Here is a 15,179-nt window from a genome sequence, read left to right as displayed (position 1 = left end):
AGCTGATGACTGTGCAATTTTCTTCACAAATAAAACAAGAACCATCAGTGGCCAATTCTCCTCACCACAAACTGATGACAACTTCATATCACGTCATTCACTCCTCCTTCTCTCCACTCTCGGAGACGGACGTTTTATTAGTTATCCCCATCACCTGTCTGCCCCTCGTTATCTGCCCTATTTAGTTCTAGCCCGTTCTGTTCTCCCTTGTCTGGAATTGTATGTTTGTCAACTCTTTGTGCTACGTGTGAGTCCCTGAAAAAGATAATTAAACTCTTTTGTTTTGTATTCCTGGTCTCCTCGTTCCTCGCTCCGTGCTCGTCACACTACCACCAACCGTGACAGAATTCCAGACCTAAAAGTGACAGTAAGCGGCGCCCCTTCTACCCGTGTTTGTTTTTAATTTTTTGAATAGTGTTTTTGTTTTGTTTTCCCGTTCGTTTCTCCCCGTCCAAATGGAGGAACGAGCGATGTTAATCGCCGTGGCTCAGGCGAACCCCGACCCTGTCAGTTATGCGAGGGCGTTTTAAGCCCAGGGAGGGCGCCTGATTCCCCGTTAAGCCCAGGGAGGGCTCCTGTTTCCCCGTTAAGCCCAGGGAGGGCTCCTGATTCCCCGTTAAGCCCAGGGAGGGCTCCTGACCCCCAGTTAAGCCCAGGGAGGGTTCCTGACCCTCAGTTAAGCCCAGGGAGGGCTCCTGACCCCCAGTTCTGCCCAGAAAGGGCTCCAGCCCCAGAGCTCGCTCCAGTGTCGGCTCCAGTCCCAGAGCTCGCTCCAGTGCCCACTCCTCCAGAGCACCCCCCAGAATTCCTAGATTTCCCCAAGAAAATGTTGCTGATGTGTGATTTTTGACTAGATGTGATTGTTGTGTGATTTCTGATTGTAGATGTTTATTTTGGCTGCAGACGTGTGATTTTTGACTGCAGATGTGTGATTTTGACTTCAGATGTGTGATTTTGACTGTAGATGTGTGATTTTGACTGCAGATGTATGATTTTTCACTGCAGATGTGTGATTTTGACTGGAGATGAGTGATTTTGACTGGAGATGTGTTATTTTGACTGCAGACGTGTGATTTTGACTGCAGACGTGTGATTTTGACTGCAGTTGTGTGATTTTGACTACAGATGTGTGATTTTTTTGACTGCAGATGTGTGAATTTTGACTAGAAGTGATTGTTGTATGATTTCTGATTGTAGATATTTATTTTGATTGCAGATGTGTGGCTTTAATTGCAGACGTGTGATTTTTGACTGCAGATGTGTGATTTTGACTTCAGATGTGTGATTCTGACTGTAGATGTGATATTTTGACTGCAGTGTGTCATTTTTTGACTAGATGTGTGATTTTGACTGCAGATGTGTGATTTTTGACTGTAGATGTGTGATTTTGAGGGTGGAGTTCCACTTTAATTCTCTTGTTCTCTATCCAGCTAAATTTGCTGAGGCGGATGTGAAGTCTCTGATGCAGAAGGGTCATGATGTGCGTAAGGTGGACATCATCTCACTGGTAGAAGGGACCCGGAGGACCAATGACCTGATCATCGGTGTGAAGGACCCGCGCAGCACTGACGCCTCTGCGCTGTCCATGTCCATGCCCTAGATTCACACACACTCTGTGCTACTGTACTGTTTGATCACTAAATGGGGACGTTATGAGGTTAACAAGTTCCAAGGATAGAGTTGATAACCAAAATAGGTGGACAGTGTCCGGTAGATAGAAATGAGCCGCTACCTGCTACCCCACCACAAAAACAGCAACATACACACACACACGATGATGACAAATTGTAAAAGACAGCTGTTTTTTTTTTCTTTTTATTTACCTCAAAAGGTAAATAAAAAGTCATTTCACACATGACTAGTCAAGTTAAAGGAATAGTTCACCCAAAAATACAACATTTCTGAAAAGTTACTCCCCCTCAGCTCATCCAAGATGTAAATGAGTTTGGAGAAATGTAGCATTGCATCACTTGCTCATCAATGGATCCTCTGCAGTGAATGGGTGCCGTCAGAATGAGAGCCCAAACAGCTGATAAAAATATCACAATAATCCACAAGTAATCCACCAGTTTTTTGATGGATGATGTTTTGTAATGCTAAATTTCTCCAAATCTGTTCTGATGAAGAAACAAACATTTTCTACTTCTTCGATGATCTGAGGGTGAGTATGTTTTCAGGAAAGGTTTATTTTTGGGTGAACTGGTTAACTGCTCCTTTAACTGGTTAACTGTTCCAACACATATTGTATGTGTCAAAACATTTGGACATACCTGCTCTTTATTTATTATATTTTCAAATTATATTTGATATTTTCCGCATTGTGGAATTATAGTAAAGCAATTATAACTGTGAAATAACACAAAAGAAAATGTGCAAAATATGTAGTGACCAGAAAATGTCAAACAAATCAACATATTTAGCTTATTCAGTCGCCAGCCTTCATCTAGAGTCCAGCTGAGCACACTTCTCTTAAAAAACCTCATGTGGAGCATCTTGTGCTTAAGTAAAATAAACAGTATTGAAGGTGTTTCATGTGTGCTGGACATCTGCTGGCTGCTTTTCCTTCACTCATAAGATCATAAGGAAAAAATTCAGTCAAGTGTGTCCTAACTTTTAACTAGTACTGTATATTTTAGTATTAGTCTCTTTATTATCATAATTAGTAGCTCCTACAGGGTTGTGTAGGATTATGCCATATGCGAATTAGAGGTAGATAAAGGCAAATGAAAGGATTTTTTTCATATCTTGCAAGACCTTGCAAGGTCTCTTGAAGTCTTCATGAAGAAGTATCTTCACAAATGTGAGTAAATGTTACTTGAAGTGAATGTTACATGAATAATTTCTCCAGTTTACGAATGAATGATTGTACATATTATATAATGATTAATGAGGGTTGGGTGGTAACAAAATAGTAACTATATGGTCTTATTTTATTAGCCGATCAAAACCTCCTGGAATCATTAAGGAAATGGTCTAAAATGAATGAAGCTGAGAGAATGCCAGTTGTAAAATAGTAATATAGAAACAGTAATATGCTTTCAGATGCAGTTTAATATATGCCATGATTATTACCTTTTACAGTTTTATTTTGAATTGTGGATGTCAGTTTCTTGATGTATATAATTGTATTGAATTTTCTCTTCGGTGTGGAAACGGTAAAATAAGTTTTAGTTTATGCACATATTTCTGAGAGATGATCAGCTGATTATTTAAAAGTGAAGTGAGCTTCCTGTTCATAGGCACATTTGGTATTTTCTGCCACAATTGAATATTATTGCACTGTAACAGCACTATTGTGTTTAGTAGCTTTGCAATGACGGTGATTACGATGGAGAATAAATATGCATATGTAGTGTAGTTTCTTTGCATTATTTCCAAACTCATTCATTTCAGAATGCAGGAGTCCTTGAGATGTAAAAAGCTGGAAGGACTAAAGATATTTCATATGAGTGAAAGTTTAGAATAAAATTGAATAAAATGATTTATAATAAGTGTCAAACGTAAGCATATAAAAAAAAACGTCAAATAAATTGAAAAAAAACTTTAAACATAAGCCCTAATACATGCATTGCATTACAAATTCAGAAAAAAAGGATTAAGCATACAGTAAAACTATTGATAACTAACTTGAAAACGTTTCTTTGCATTAAGACATTTGAAATGAAACTAAAGTGAAGAATCAATATATTAATGTATAAGCTACTAAATAAAATTCACAAATCAAAATGAAGCTGTTGTCATAATCAGTGGCGTGGTCATTACTCTATACATAAAAATGTATAAATATTTCAAGGATACAACAAACAAGAGAAGCGGAACCCGTGCCGCTCTGAAACGCTCTCACTTCCGGTCACTACGCCCCGCCCCGCCCCTTTAGTCACCCTTGTGTTGTGCTGCTAGTGATCTTTCTGTCACGATAATATTTCTGTGATCATAACCGTACAGTTTATGATCATAACAGAACAGTCTGTGATCATAACCCTCTCTCGCCGGCGCGAGCGTTGACCTGACGCGCACAGCCGCCTCGCGAAGGCGCCGCTAGCGTCTGCTAGCAGAGACCTGTTTACTGCAGTAAAACCACTCCTGATGGACTGATAACGGTGAGATCTTACCCCTCCTTACCTTATAGAAACATTACCATGAAGTTAACATGTTAATGCGTGCGCTGCATGGACGCAAGAGGCTAATATTAGCGAGGCAGTGACCAATGAGGCTGACTGTGTTTGTATAGCTAATACATTAGTTGGCCTGAGTGAAGGAAACTCCTTATAATAATAATAATTCACTTATTCACTGCGGTGTTGTTGTTAGGACTGCGTGTACCAGACATGAGCTTTAAAGTCATTATAATGTTGTGTTGTTTGTCTTTAGCTTAAATGATGCGGTTTGTCTTTGTTTTGATATTGCTAATGCTAATGCTAGAGAAATAAACCCATACGAAGCTCTTCAGTTAAGTCCTCAATAATTGCAAGTTATACTAATATATTATTAGAGGTTATGTATTGGATATTTACAGGTTACATCGCGGTTAGTTTGCAGTGAAACTCACCTCAGAGTATTATTTGACATCTCATTATCATTACCACATGCGTTCACTGATACTACGTTTAATCATCGTTGTTGTTTCACCGTGTTCTTTGAGTTGATTATATCTTTTAGTCTTGGGTTCACGAACAAAGAAGTACTAAAAAATCATGTTATTTTTTAAGTATCTCGCAAATACCATGGTCTATATATCAAAGTGTCATGGTATAACCATTTGATACCCTCCCTATACTGCTACAGTACTTTTATTTATATATATATATATATATATATATATAAGCATTAAACTACATAACAGCTTTTCTCAGTCACTGTTTCCTATTGTGTTGTATTATTGTGTGTTATTAAATACTGTATGAAGTCGTTTCATCATTTTCTGTTTGGGGTCAGTGAAGTGACTGGCGTCTATAAATAATGCAGTTCATATTTGCAGATTTGAATCTTCCATGATAAGCATGTTTTTTTTTAAATTATTTTAATCATGTAAAAATGTTAGGGGGATGCAGCTTTATTGTGATGTAAAAATAATCATTAAGATATTGTTTAAAAAAAAAAAAGCCTCATTAAATGAATGAAACCTGGCAGCCTTGCATACTCATTTATTATTATTTCGAAACTGCTTATTAATGTTTGAAACATCTTTGTCCATCCAGCAAATGCAAAAACATGAGGGGGGAACCTAACAGGAAATGATATCATATAGTAGGGGTGCTCCGGTCAGGATTGTTGAGGCCGATCACAGAAAGCAGTATCTGCCGATACAATCACCGATACCGACCTTTTTAAAGCCTTCTTTTTATCATGTAGAATTATTTATAGTAATACTTCAATCAGGATTTTTAGACGTTTATTAAGGGCCTGGATTTCATTTTTGAAAATGAGGGGAATTTCCCTAATAATAATAATTCACTTATTCACTGCGGTGTTGTTGTTAGGACTGCGTGTACCAGACATGAGCTTTAAAGTCATTATAATGTTGTGTTGTTTGTCTTTAGCTTAAATGATGCGGTTTGTCTTTGTTTTGATATTGCTAATGCTAATGCTAGAGAAATAAACCCATACGAAGCTCTTCAGTTAAGTCCTCAATAATTGCAAGTTATACTAATATATTATTAGAGGTTATGTATTGGATATTTACAGGTTACATCGCGGTTAGTTTGCAGTGAAACTCACCTCAGAGTATTATTTGACATCTCATTATCATTACCACATGCGTTCACTGATACTACGTTTAATCATCGTTGTTGTTTCACCGTGTTCTTTGAGTTGATTATATCTTTTAGTCTTGGGTTCACGAACAAAGAAGTACTAAAAAATCATGTTATTTTTTAAGTATCTCGCAAATACCATGGTCTATATATCAAAGTGTCATGGTATAACCATTTGATACCCTCCCTATACTGCTACAGTACTTATTTATCACCGATACCGACCTTTTTAAAGCCTTCTTTTTATCATGTAGAATTATTTATAGTAATACTTCAATCAGGATTTTTAGACGTTTATTAAGGGCCTGGATTTCATTTTTGAAAATGAGGGGAATTTCCCTCTTGTGAGAGGGGATTATTTATTTTTTTATTTTTTTTAGGGCTGGAGGGGAGCATTTTTTAGACATTTTTCAAAAATATATATTTCATCTAAATGTTCGATCATGAAGTGCATTTTTGTTTTTACGCTCATGCAATTGTTGCACAATAGCTTACACACAGCACAACTATATATTAAGATGCTAAGGCAAAACTTTTTAAATACTTTTCTTATGTTATCACAAACATTCTAAATTAAAACTTACCACTTACAGAAACAGTTCCGCTCTACTGCCTTTCCTTTTGCTTTTAAATCTTTATTACAAGCAATCCTGCGGTTCATAAAGAACCTTATTTTTCTACCTCAGGGCTCGCAAAATCGCTAGCCCGACGTCCCCGGTCTAGATTTATATATTAAGTTTCTCAAGCAAGTGGCAAAACATTTAAACTAGTACTACTTTTCTTACGTTATCACAAACTTACCACTGACAGAAATAGTCTGCTCTACTGCCTTTCCTTTTGCATTGAAATCTTTATTACAAGCAATCCTGCGGTTCATAAAGAACTTTATTTTTCTACCTCAGGGCTCGCAAAATCGCTAGCCCGACGTCCCCGGGGCTATTGTGTTTTCCAGTTGGGCTACTGAAATGTATCACCACTCTTAAATCTTAAATGCAGATCTCCCGCGGGTCCTTAAACACTCCTAAAGTGAGTTGTATCAAACTTAAGGCCATAAAAAGTTTTAAATATGTTAAATGGTACAAGAAATGTCTTAATGATAATTTCAAGAGGTCTTACAGTTGGGGACGGAAAGACAAGAGTCGCGATACGGCTGGATTAAACTTCAAAAGGCAATGATGTTATTGAATAAATATGAGCGCTGCAGGTTTCGCGTCAAAACGTGGAGCGGATGTCTTTATTTGAATGAATCTGAAGGGAACCGATTGTCCTCAGAAACGTGTCGTTGCCATTTTAATTTCATTGTACCTATAATTCCTGATAAAGCAGCGTTTATGAGCGCAGAGCTGCTTTGTGTACAGCTGTTACCAGGGAAACCACAATATTTCAGTACTCCTAAAGTGTGAGAAAGAAGATAATGTGCCTTCTAAAAATCTAAACAATTAAGACATTAATTTATTAATAAAGTAATATTTATATGTTTTAAATTAACATAATTTATATGCTTGATTGAGCCCTTTTCATAAAAATGGTCTAAAGGCTGAAATGCTGTTGAATAAGATTTTTGTGTTTGTAGAAACCTGTATCCTATTTGTTGATATTTGTGTATTAAAAATATTTTTGATTAACATTTAAACTCCTATCTGATTTTCTATATATATATATGAGCAATATCACTAGAGTACGAGAGCGATACCGGCTCTATGTTAGCGGCTGTGATTAGGCCAGAGGCATAGGGTTAGGGTTAGGGCCGGAGGCAATCACAGCCGCTGATATAGAGCCGGTATCGAACTCGGGATATTGGTTTATTTCGCGTCAGAGGGAGTGTCAGGCACGTTTATAAACCAAATAACTTAAGTAATTTGTGGATTAGTGCGTACTGGAGATGTGAACTGTTTCAAACGATTCAGTTCAATTGGTGAACCGGTTCGACAGCCTTTGTGCCACAGATGCATTGTAGGCTACTCTGAAGGTTCAGGAAACAGTCCTCATCCTCCATAAAATGCGTAGTACACATCTGAATATTTGGGTTGAACTGTTCTGGAACATTGTTGTAAATACAACTTAACCACTGATTTCTAGTCGTGTCCTCTTTTGGAAGACCAAACAAAGTAGTTTCGCTTTCACAACAAAACGGTGCCTTCACAACATGGTGGCGGCGGCAACAGCACCAAGAGCTTGTAACACTCCAAAGAGAAAGGAAAACTTGAAATCGCATCATATGACCCCTTTAAGGAAACAATATTATTACTTTTTATTTGATGGTTATACCACATGACACATTTGTAGTCATTGAAATTAAATATTTCTTGAAAATGGTTTATATTTCTGAAACCATATAAACCAACATGAATACAAAAGAGTACATTTCAAAACCACTTGGCACATGTGTTTTAAACTAAATTTTATTTTATTTATTTTATTTTTATGGACAATCTTGAATGTCCTTGAGCCTCAGATCAATGCAGAATATAAGCAGAAATATACCTGGAATGATGCAAATGAAATGTTGCTTGGTTAGTAGTAGGGATGTAACGATTAACCACGAGCTGGTTGAAAATCGATTCAAATATGTGACTATTCAAATCGGTTGAGATACTAAACAAATCGCGATTCAGTTAGGAGTAGGAGTTTATATGAATGTATGTCTGAGGGGAACTTACTGTCTTTAGAAAAGTTTAGATGGTATTTTTTCTTTTCATCTTGCCTCTGTATAATGCATATTAAAGTTCATAAGTGCAGCGCTGCTTTGTTTACAGCGCTTTTATCCAAAGCGACTTACAAATGAGGACAATAGAAGCAATCAAAACCAACAAAAGAGCAATGATATACAAGTGCTGTATTAGTATATTATTATAGTGTTATATTTCAATTTCACAAAGAAACGTGCAGCATTTTGTCCAAGCAATAATAAAAGGACACATTTAATTTATAATTTGTCTTAAATCTCATTTTGTGAAAAATAAAATAAAATCGTGAATCGAATCGTGAGTTGAGTGAATCGTTACATCCCTACTTAGTAGTAATGAATGGTGATTTCTACGCACTTGAAATTTTTTTTCTATCTCCATGTATATAAGTCTGGCTGTGTTTTGTTTGCATGGCAGCATATATTGTATATAATTATGACGTTAATATTTATGATATGCAGATAAGAGTTTCTTATCAGTGGTGACTGATCTTGTTGTTTCTCTTTAAGCAGTGTCACCGTCTCCAGAGGCTACGCAGCTCTTTTGGTGAAGGGCTATGGCGCATCAGCTCTGCCTGGATGCACAATCCCCTCGAGCCATCCCACTCACGGATCACGACTCCGGACTCGGAGTGGAAGATGGAGACGATGGCTCTTGCAGCCCTACCACAACCTCCATGATCTATGTTGCCTTCAAAGGGAACATGAATGATGAGGACTTTCAGGAGAAGCTGGATACCATCTTACAGGGGATGCCAGATATGCTCTTACTAGGTCAAGATTTGGCTTGAAACTATGATTATTACTCGTATGCATGAAAAATGATTAATTGTTGCTGGAAAATTAGATTTCTGCAAAGATTCATTGAAGTTTAGGCCTGTACATTAAATTTAAATGTTTATTTTAAAAATATAGAGTCATTCTGTCTTTGCTCAGTGTTTAGTATATGGGCTGGTAGTCCAGTTTTTTTCTTGCATTATTGTATTTTAAACCTAACAGACATTGACTAAAAGCCCTAAAGTCTAATTTTATTTGTTTTGGTGCCTTTAATGTTTTTTTTCCTATCTCAGTTGGCTTATATTGCTCCTGTACTCCTCTCTTTGTCTAATAAAGGTACTAAGAGGCTCGAACCCGAGCGCGTGGAGCCGTGGAACAGCGTACGAGTCACTTTCAACATCCCCCGAGAGGCAGCCGAGCGACTGCGCCTCCTGGCTCAAAACAACCAGCAGCAGCTGCGGGATCTGGGCATCCTGTCTGTGCAGATTGAAGGTACGGATGTGTTGAAAATGCTCAGGCAGAACCACTGGCAATGCAAGGGTTTGCTGGCGACCTTATTTACAGGGTGTCCTTAAAAAGTTTTAAAATGTCTTAAAGTTTTCCTAATAAAAGGCCTTAAAAAGTCTTAAATTCAGATTCGATGGGTCTTAAATATTTTTGGTCACGTTACAGCTAAAAAATATCCAGTGTGACAGAGTGACTCATTACAATCATTGGACAGACCGAACAGTTTTTTTGTTATTTTCCCCCCACGGTAATGTTAGTTACGTAGTAAAAAAATACAGGTCGAGCTACAGCTAGCTGACGCCTTCTAGCTGGTTTAAAATGGGTTTTTTACTTGCCTGACCGGACAAATAGACTGCTTAAAACCTAAGTGACAAAAAATAACCATTGAAGCATCGAAATGCGAGAATGATTCTTCTAATTTTATTAACGTTACATTCAACGTAAACAGCAGTTGATAATGGATAGTGTATTTCTGGTATCAAGGTCGCGCTGCCTGTCTCCATGTGAGAGACTTCTAAACAAATGAGCATAACAGCACACATAAAGAAATGGGGTTGCAAAGGGGTGGAAAATTTCCGGAAACTTTACAAAAATCCCTGGAATAATCCAAAAAATCCTGGAAATTTTCCAAAATTTCTGGTATATTTCCGAAATTTACTGGAAATTTTCCACCTTTTTGCAACCCTATAAAGAAACTCAGAAGAAACACACTGAGGTAAAAATTCAAAATATGTAGTTTATAACATGATATAGTTAAGTAACATACCATGACAAGGGAGCTATTTTGCTGAAAATTATTATCACGATCACATTGATTTTAGTTCAATAAACAAGTAGTTAACATTTTAGGGGCGGCACAGTGGTTAGCACTGTTGTCTCGCAGCAAGAAGGTCCCCGGTTCGAGCCCCGGCACTTCTGTGTGGAGTTTGCATGTTCTCCCTGTGTCTGCGTGGGTTTACGCCGGGTGCTCCGGTTTCCTCCCACAGCCCAAAGACATGCAGGTTAGGTTAACTGAACATTCTAAATTGTCCCCGGACAAGACAAGACTTGTGTATGGATCGACTTGTGTATTGATTAACTGGTTCTCGCCATGAATATAGCCATAGATGCTGGATTGGCGTTAAGAAAGAAATAAAACAAACAAACTTACATTTTAGATACAGTGTATACTGCTTTGCTCTATTTCACCAACGAAAATAGTTCCAAACAAGGATCACAACAGAAGTATTGCACATTCGCCAAGCAACACTTGGTGGTGTTTTGTTACTGAATGATTCAGCGTTTTGAACGAATCAGCTGAATGAACGACGTAATGACTCACTAAGTGAATTACCGCCACCTACTGGTGGTTTAGTATGTTTAAAAGTATGCATTTCCCTCCAACATTTCTTATTTGTATACTCAAAAATTTATTTTAAACATTAATCTCGTAACATTATTTATTGCAGTTGTAATTTTGCAGTGTAAATTATTTAATTTGACTGGTAACAGCCCTATAGTGTAAATTGAATTAATTGATCAATTGTAAGAAATTGACATGAAAGATGATGCATACATTTAAAAAGGTAAAAAAAAAGAATATATACGCCTTAATATAGGTAAATAAGTCCTGGGATATTGGAATATCGTCTGCTGATATGAAAAGTTCACTAAAACGCATTTATGACAGCGATGACATTTTGTTTTCTTTTCGCATTAAACACATTAAATATTACATATATGTATGTAATATAATGTGTATTTCCATCACAGGTTTAGGTCTTAAATTTCATATAAGGTGGTATTAAAAGGTCTTAAAAGGTCTTAAATTTAACTTGTTCATATCTGTAGAAACCCTGATTTAATGCTTGACGTCACTGGCACAATGTGTTTATCGGCCTGTTGGGTTCATACAGGTGAAGGAGCCATTAACATTGCGGTTGGACAGGGCCGAAGTCAAGAAGTAAGGGTAAATGGACCCCTTGGTGCTCCTGGTCAGATGAGAATGGATGTTGGATTCCCCATGCAGCAGGGCCAGGGTAACTATGCACAAGTGCTTAAAGGGTTAGTTCACCCAAAAATGAAAATTAGCCCATGAATAGCCACCCTCAATGCATCCTAGGTGTATATGACTTTAGCTGTGTCTCATTTAGAAGGCGGCGCCCTCCGGAGGTCACATTCGAAGGCTGCATACGTCATCGAGGCTGTCTCATTTCAGAAAAGCAAGTAGGACACTCCGAATGCGACCTTCTTTCACAGGAATTCGGAGGATGCATGAAGTGTATCCTTCGCTGCTACAGATAACCCACAATTCTTTGCGTCGCCGTAAACAACCGTTGTTAATTTGAAAAATGCCGGCGCCGGCAGATGTGGTGTTTACAACTTACTTTAAATCGCCTCGGTAAAAACGGATAAACATTGGTTTTAATATCCTCCTCCTTTTTTTCTCTAACAGATGTCTGCTGTACATACGCTGCAGCTCCTCAAACTTTGAACAAAATAAAGCATTTTTTTTTTAAGCGCATCCATCCATAATAAAAAGTGCCTCACATGGCTGCGGGGGTTTTTTGTAAGAAAAATAACCGTATCTAAAACGTTATACGGTGTTTCCCCTGGGTTTACGGCTTTGTAACAAAATTACATGTTTAGGGCCCTAGGAAATGTTTTATTTTTCCCAACCTTATGTTTTATTGTTAACAAATTCTGTTTTAGCATGTCTAATTATTTGAAAGCATAAAAACTAACAAGTTTCATTTATTCTTACAATAGCCTTATGATTTTTTGTTCAGAAATTCTGTGTTGTGTATTTACACTTTTTAAGGCATAAACATTCATTTAATCTATCTTTTAAGTAATGAAAATTTAATTTAATTTTTTGGAAAATAAAGGTCATTTAATATTACAATTAAAACATTGAATAAATATTGTATGATTATTCCTTAAAAATAAGGTTTGAATCATTTTAGTAGTAGTAGTAGCAGCAGCAGCCTGTTACGTACATTCTACTGAACAATAGTAATATATTTCTGCCGCAATGCCTTCAAGTTAAACCGAACGTTTATTTTGACGGGTTGCCCGGGAATACCTTTACATTTCATGATATGAGGATAGTTTTACTCAAATGAAACGGTCAAATGCTCATGAAGTGACTCTCAGAGCAGTTCTGGAGATGTTGTTCATGTATTTATGTCCTTATTTAGTGAGACGGCAGTACAAATAGTAAACAAAACCGCGCGTCTGCGCCATTCATTAACACAGAGACACGCAGAATTCATATTTAAATAGTCGTTTTGCGGCTTAATATTTACAAATACTAGTTGGAGTGCGCGCACGTGTGTGTGTGTGTGTGTAATAAACAGAGAGCCACAACCCGAAATGACATGCCGTCGTGTAAATAAGATTAATAACATAAGGCTATTTAGTTTGTTGAATAAAATAACCTGTTCTATCGGAAAGGTAACTTTAAATGACTTCTGTTGTGATCTGGCGCTATAGAGAAAATATAATTAAATAAAATTAACTTGACCTTCAAGGGGGGCGGGGGGTGCCGTTGGGTGGGCGGGCCGCCCCCCTAATATAATGGCAGGGGAAACACTGTAATAATCAATTTAATCTAGCTTGCGCTCACTGTTGTACACTGAAGCAGCTCCGGGGTAATGACGTATGAGGTCGGCGTTGCGCATGCGCCGCTCAGAAGTGACGAACGCGGAAGCGCATGGGAGAGATCAAAACAAAACAACGGTCACAAATTAGTTTTCCTTTGGGAAAGGACTGGTTTTCCTTTGCTAAAGTAAGGAAACTTTGCTTCCTTTGCTCCTGTTAACAAACGTTGGTTTTCAGGAGACTCACCGGCGCATGCGCAACGCTGACATCTTACGTCATCTGCTTTTCTGACTGATATGACACAAACAATGTTAACCAGTTGTACATTCTCTAACACGCATATTTTAGATTCACAATTCATTTAAAAGCCTCTGGTGTGTAAAAATAGTAAATATCATCATGTCCTCCTGTTTTTTTACCCTAATAAATGTTATCGGAGCATTAAATAGTTAATAAAGAAACTTCATTCTAATGCTGATTATACTGAGAACATCCAAATATTAAAAATTAAACTTACCTGCTTGAACTTTTTTTCTTTCATTTGATCTGGGTGTCTGTCTTTAAAGTGTTTTGTTAGTTTGGTGTGTTTCCTCGTTTTGATGTCGCCACGTCTCAGTGCTTTTATGAAGAGAGCGCATCTGCATCAAGAACCGGGTTAACCGGGTACTCGGTACCACCGGTACTTAAAAAAACCTGCTACCGTAACGTTTTCATTTTTTTAGTACCGACTTGGTACCGAAGTACCGGGTCTTTTGACAACACTACAGGAGGCCTTTGTTCACCCCCCCATAACCGTGTGAGGCACATTTTATTATGATTGGATGCGCTTTATTTCACTTCTTTTGGACTGATGAACTGCAACACCCGCTGACTGCCATTAAACAGCTTGGAAGATCAAAGTCAATTTTTTATATAACTCCGATTGGACTCATCTGAAAGAAGGAAGTCATATACGCCTAGGATGGCTTGAGGGTAAGTAAATAATGGGCTAATTTTCTTTTTTGGGTGAACTATCCCTTTAACTTAACACGGCTTTCTTCGACTCCTGAAGGTGCACTGTCTTGCAGAGTTTTTCTAACGCTGATGATACACGGGGAAACTTTTTGAGCAATGTTGCTGGGCAACTTTGGTTAATGTTGGTAGGGCTGTCGCGATAACCGCAATATCGCAATACCGCGCTATTGACGAGCAAACCGTAGAGGAATGCAAGAACCGCAGCAACCGCGATTTTTGCGTGTTTTATTTTTTCGTAAGGTTATGCCCTTCTCGTTTTACACTTCATGCATGTGGACTGAATATTAAACAAGTTAGTAATGATAACATAATGTGTACCATGCTGATTTGTACAGAGGCTCCGTAGATTTGCACTTAACAAGCCCAAACAGACAGTGAATGAGAGAGAGATCGACTGAGCGCGTGCGATTACTTGCGTCTGTCCTCCAGGCCGAGTCATATATATATGTGAAAATAGGTTGTCATGTTCAAGGAAAGCGAAATCTCTGTCTTAGCATCGACGCATAGCTGGTCAGCTGAGCCTTCTAAAGTGGCGCTCAAAGTTAAAATGATCTCAACAGCGTGTTTCATTATGTCTCTCTTTGAATGAATGAAAAAGCGTTTTTGAACGTGTAGTTGAAAGAACGGTTTAAAGACTCACTCAAAAACAGTCCCTTACCACCACCTTGTGGCGCAACACTGTAACTACACTAACTGACAGACCGTCTAGAACACGCGCAGGTGGAAATATCAATAGAAAGGCTCTTGTCCAGTCAGATTAGAAAATCAGATTACAACTAGGCTAACTGTTAACTGGGGACATGTCCCCCCCCACTTTTCAAAATCACGTTTGTGTCCCCCCCACTTTCAAATTCGTTTGT

The 15,179-nt window shown here is 37.9% G+C and overlaps 2 protein-coding genes across 2 annotated transcripts in view; both read left to right on the top strand.

Annotated features, from left to right (window-relative positions):
- Positions 1-1,792, top strand: part of LOC107723008 (gamma-glutamyltransferase 7-like) — a 34,904-nt gene extending 33,112 nt beyond the window's left edge. Inside the window, exon 15 of the mRNA XM_016531509.1 lies at positions 1,431-1,792. Within this exon, the coding sequence (XP_016386995.1) occupies positions 1,431-1,600 (170 nt within the window). The 3' untranslated portion in view covers positions 1,601-1,792. The remainder of the gene's footprint in view (positions 1-1,430) is intronic.
- Positions 1,793-3,827: 2,035 nt separating this feature from the next.
- Positions 3,828-15,179, top strand: part of LOC107723017 (nuclear receptor coactivator 6-like) — a 28,426-nt gene continuing 17,074 nt past the window's right edge. Inside the window, exons 1-4 of the mRNA XM_016531516.1 lie at positions 3,828-4,100; positions 8,950-9,213; positions 9,553-9,708; positions 11,619-11,741. Of these exons, the coding sequence (XP_016387002.1) occupies positions 8,997-9,213; positions 9,553-9,708; positions 11,619-11,741 (496 nt within the window). The 5' untranslated portion in view covers positions 3,828-4,100; positions 8,950-8,996. The remainder of the gene's footprint in view (positions 4,101-8,949; positions 9,214-9,552; positions 9,709-11,618; positions 11,742-15,179) is intronic.

The sequence above is a fragment of the Sinocyclocheilus rhinocerous genome, unplaced genomic scaffold, assembly GCF_001515625.1.
Source record: "Sinocyclocheilus rhinocerous isolate Xijiao unplaced genomic scaffold, SAMN03320098_v1.1 scaffold664, whole genome shotgun sequence".
Taxonomy (NCBI): domain Eukaryota; kingdom Metazoa; phylum Chordata; class Actinopteri; order Cypriniformes; family Cyprinidae; genus Sinocyclocheilus; species Sinocyclocheilus rhinocerous.
Note: the sequence above shows the minus strand (reverse complement) of the source record. Positions and strands in the feature narration are given on the sequence as shown.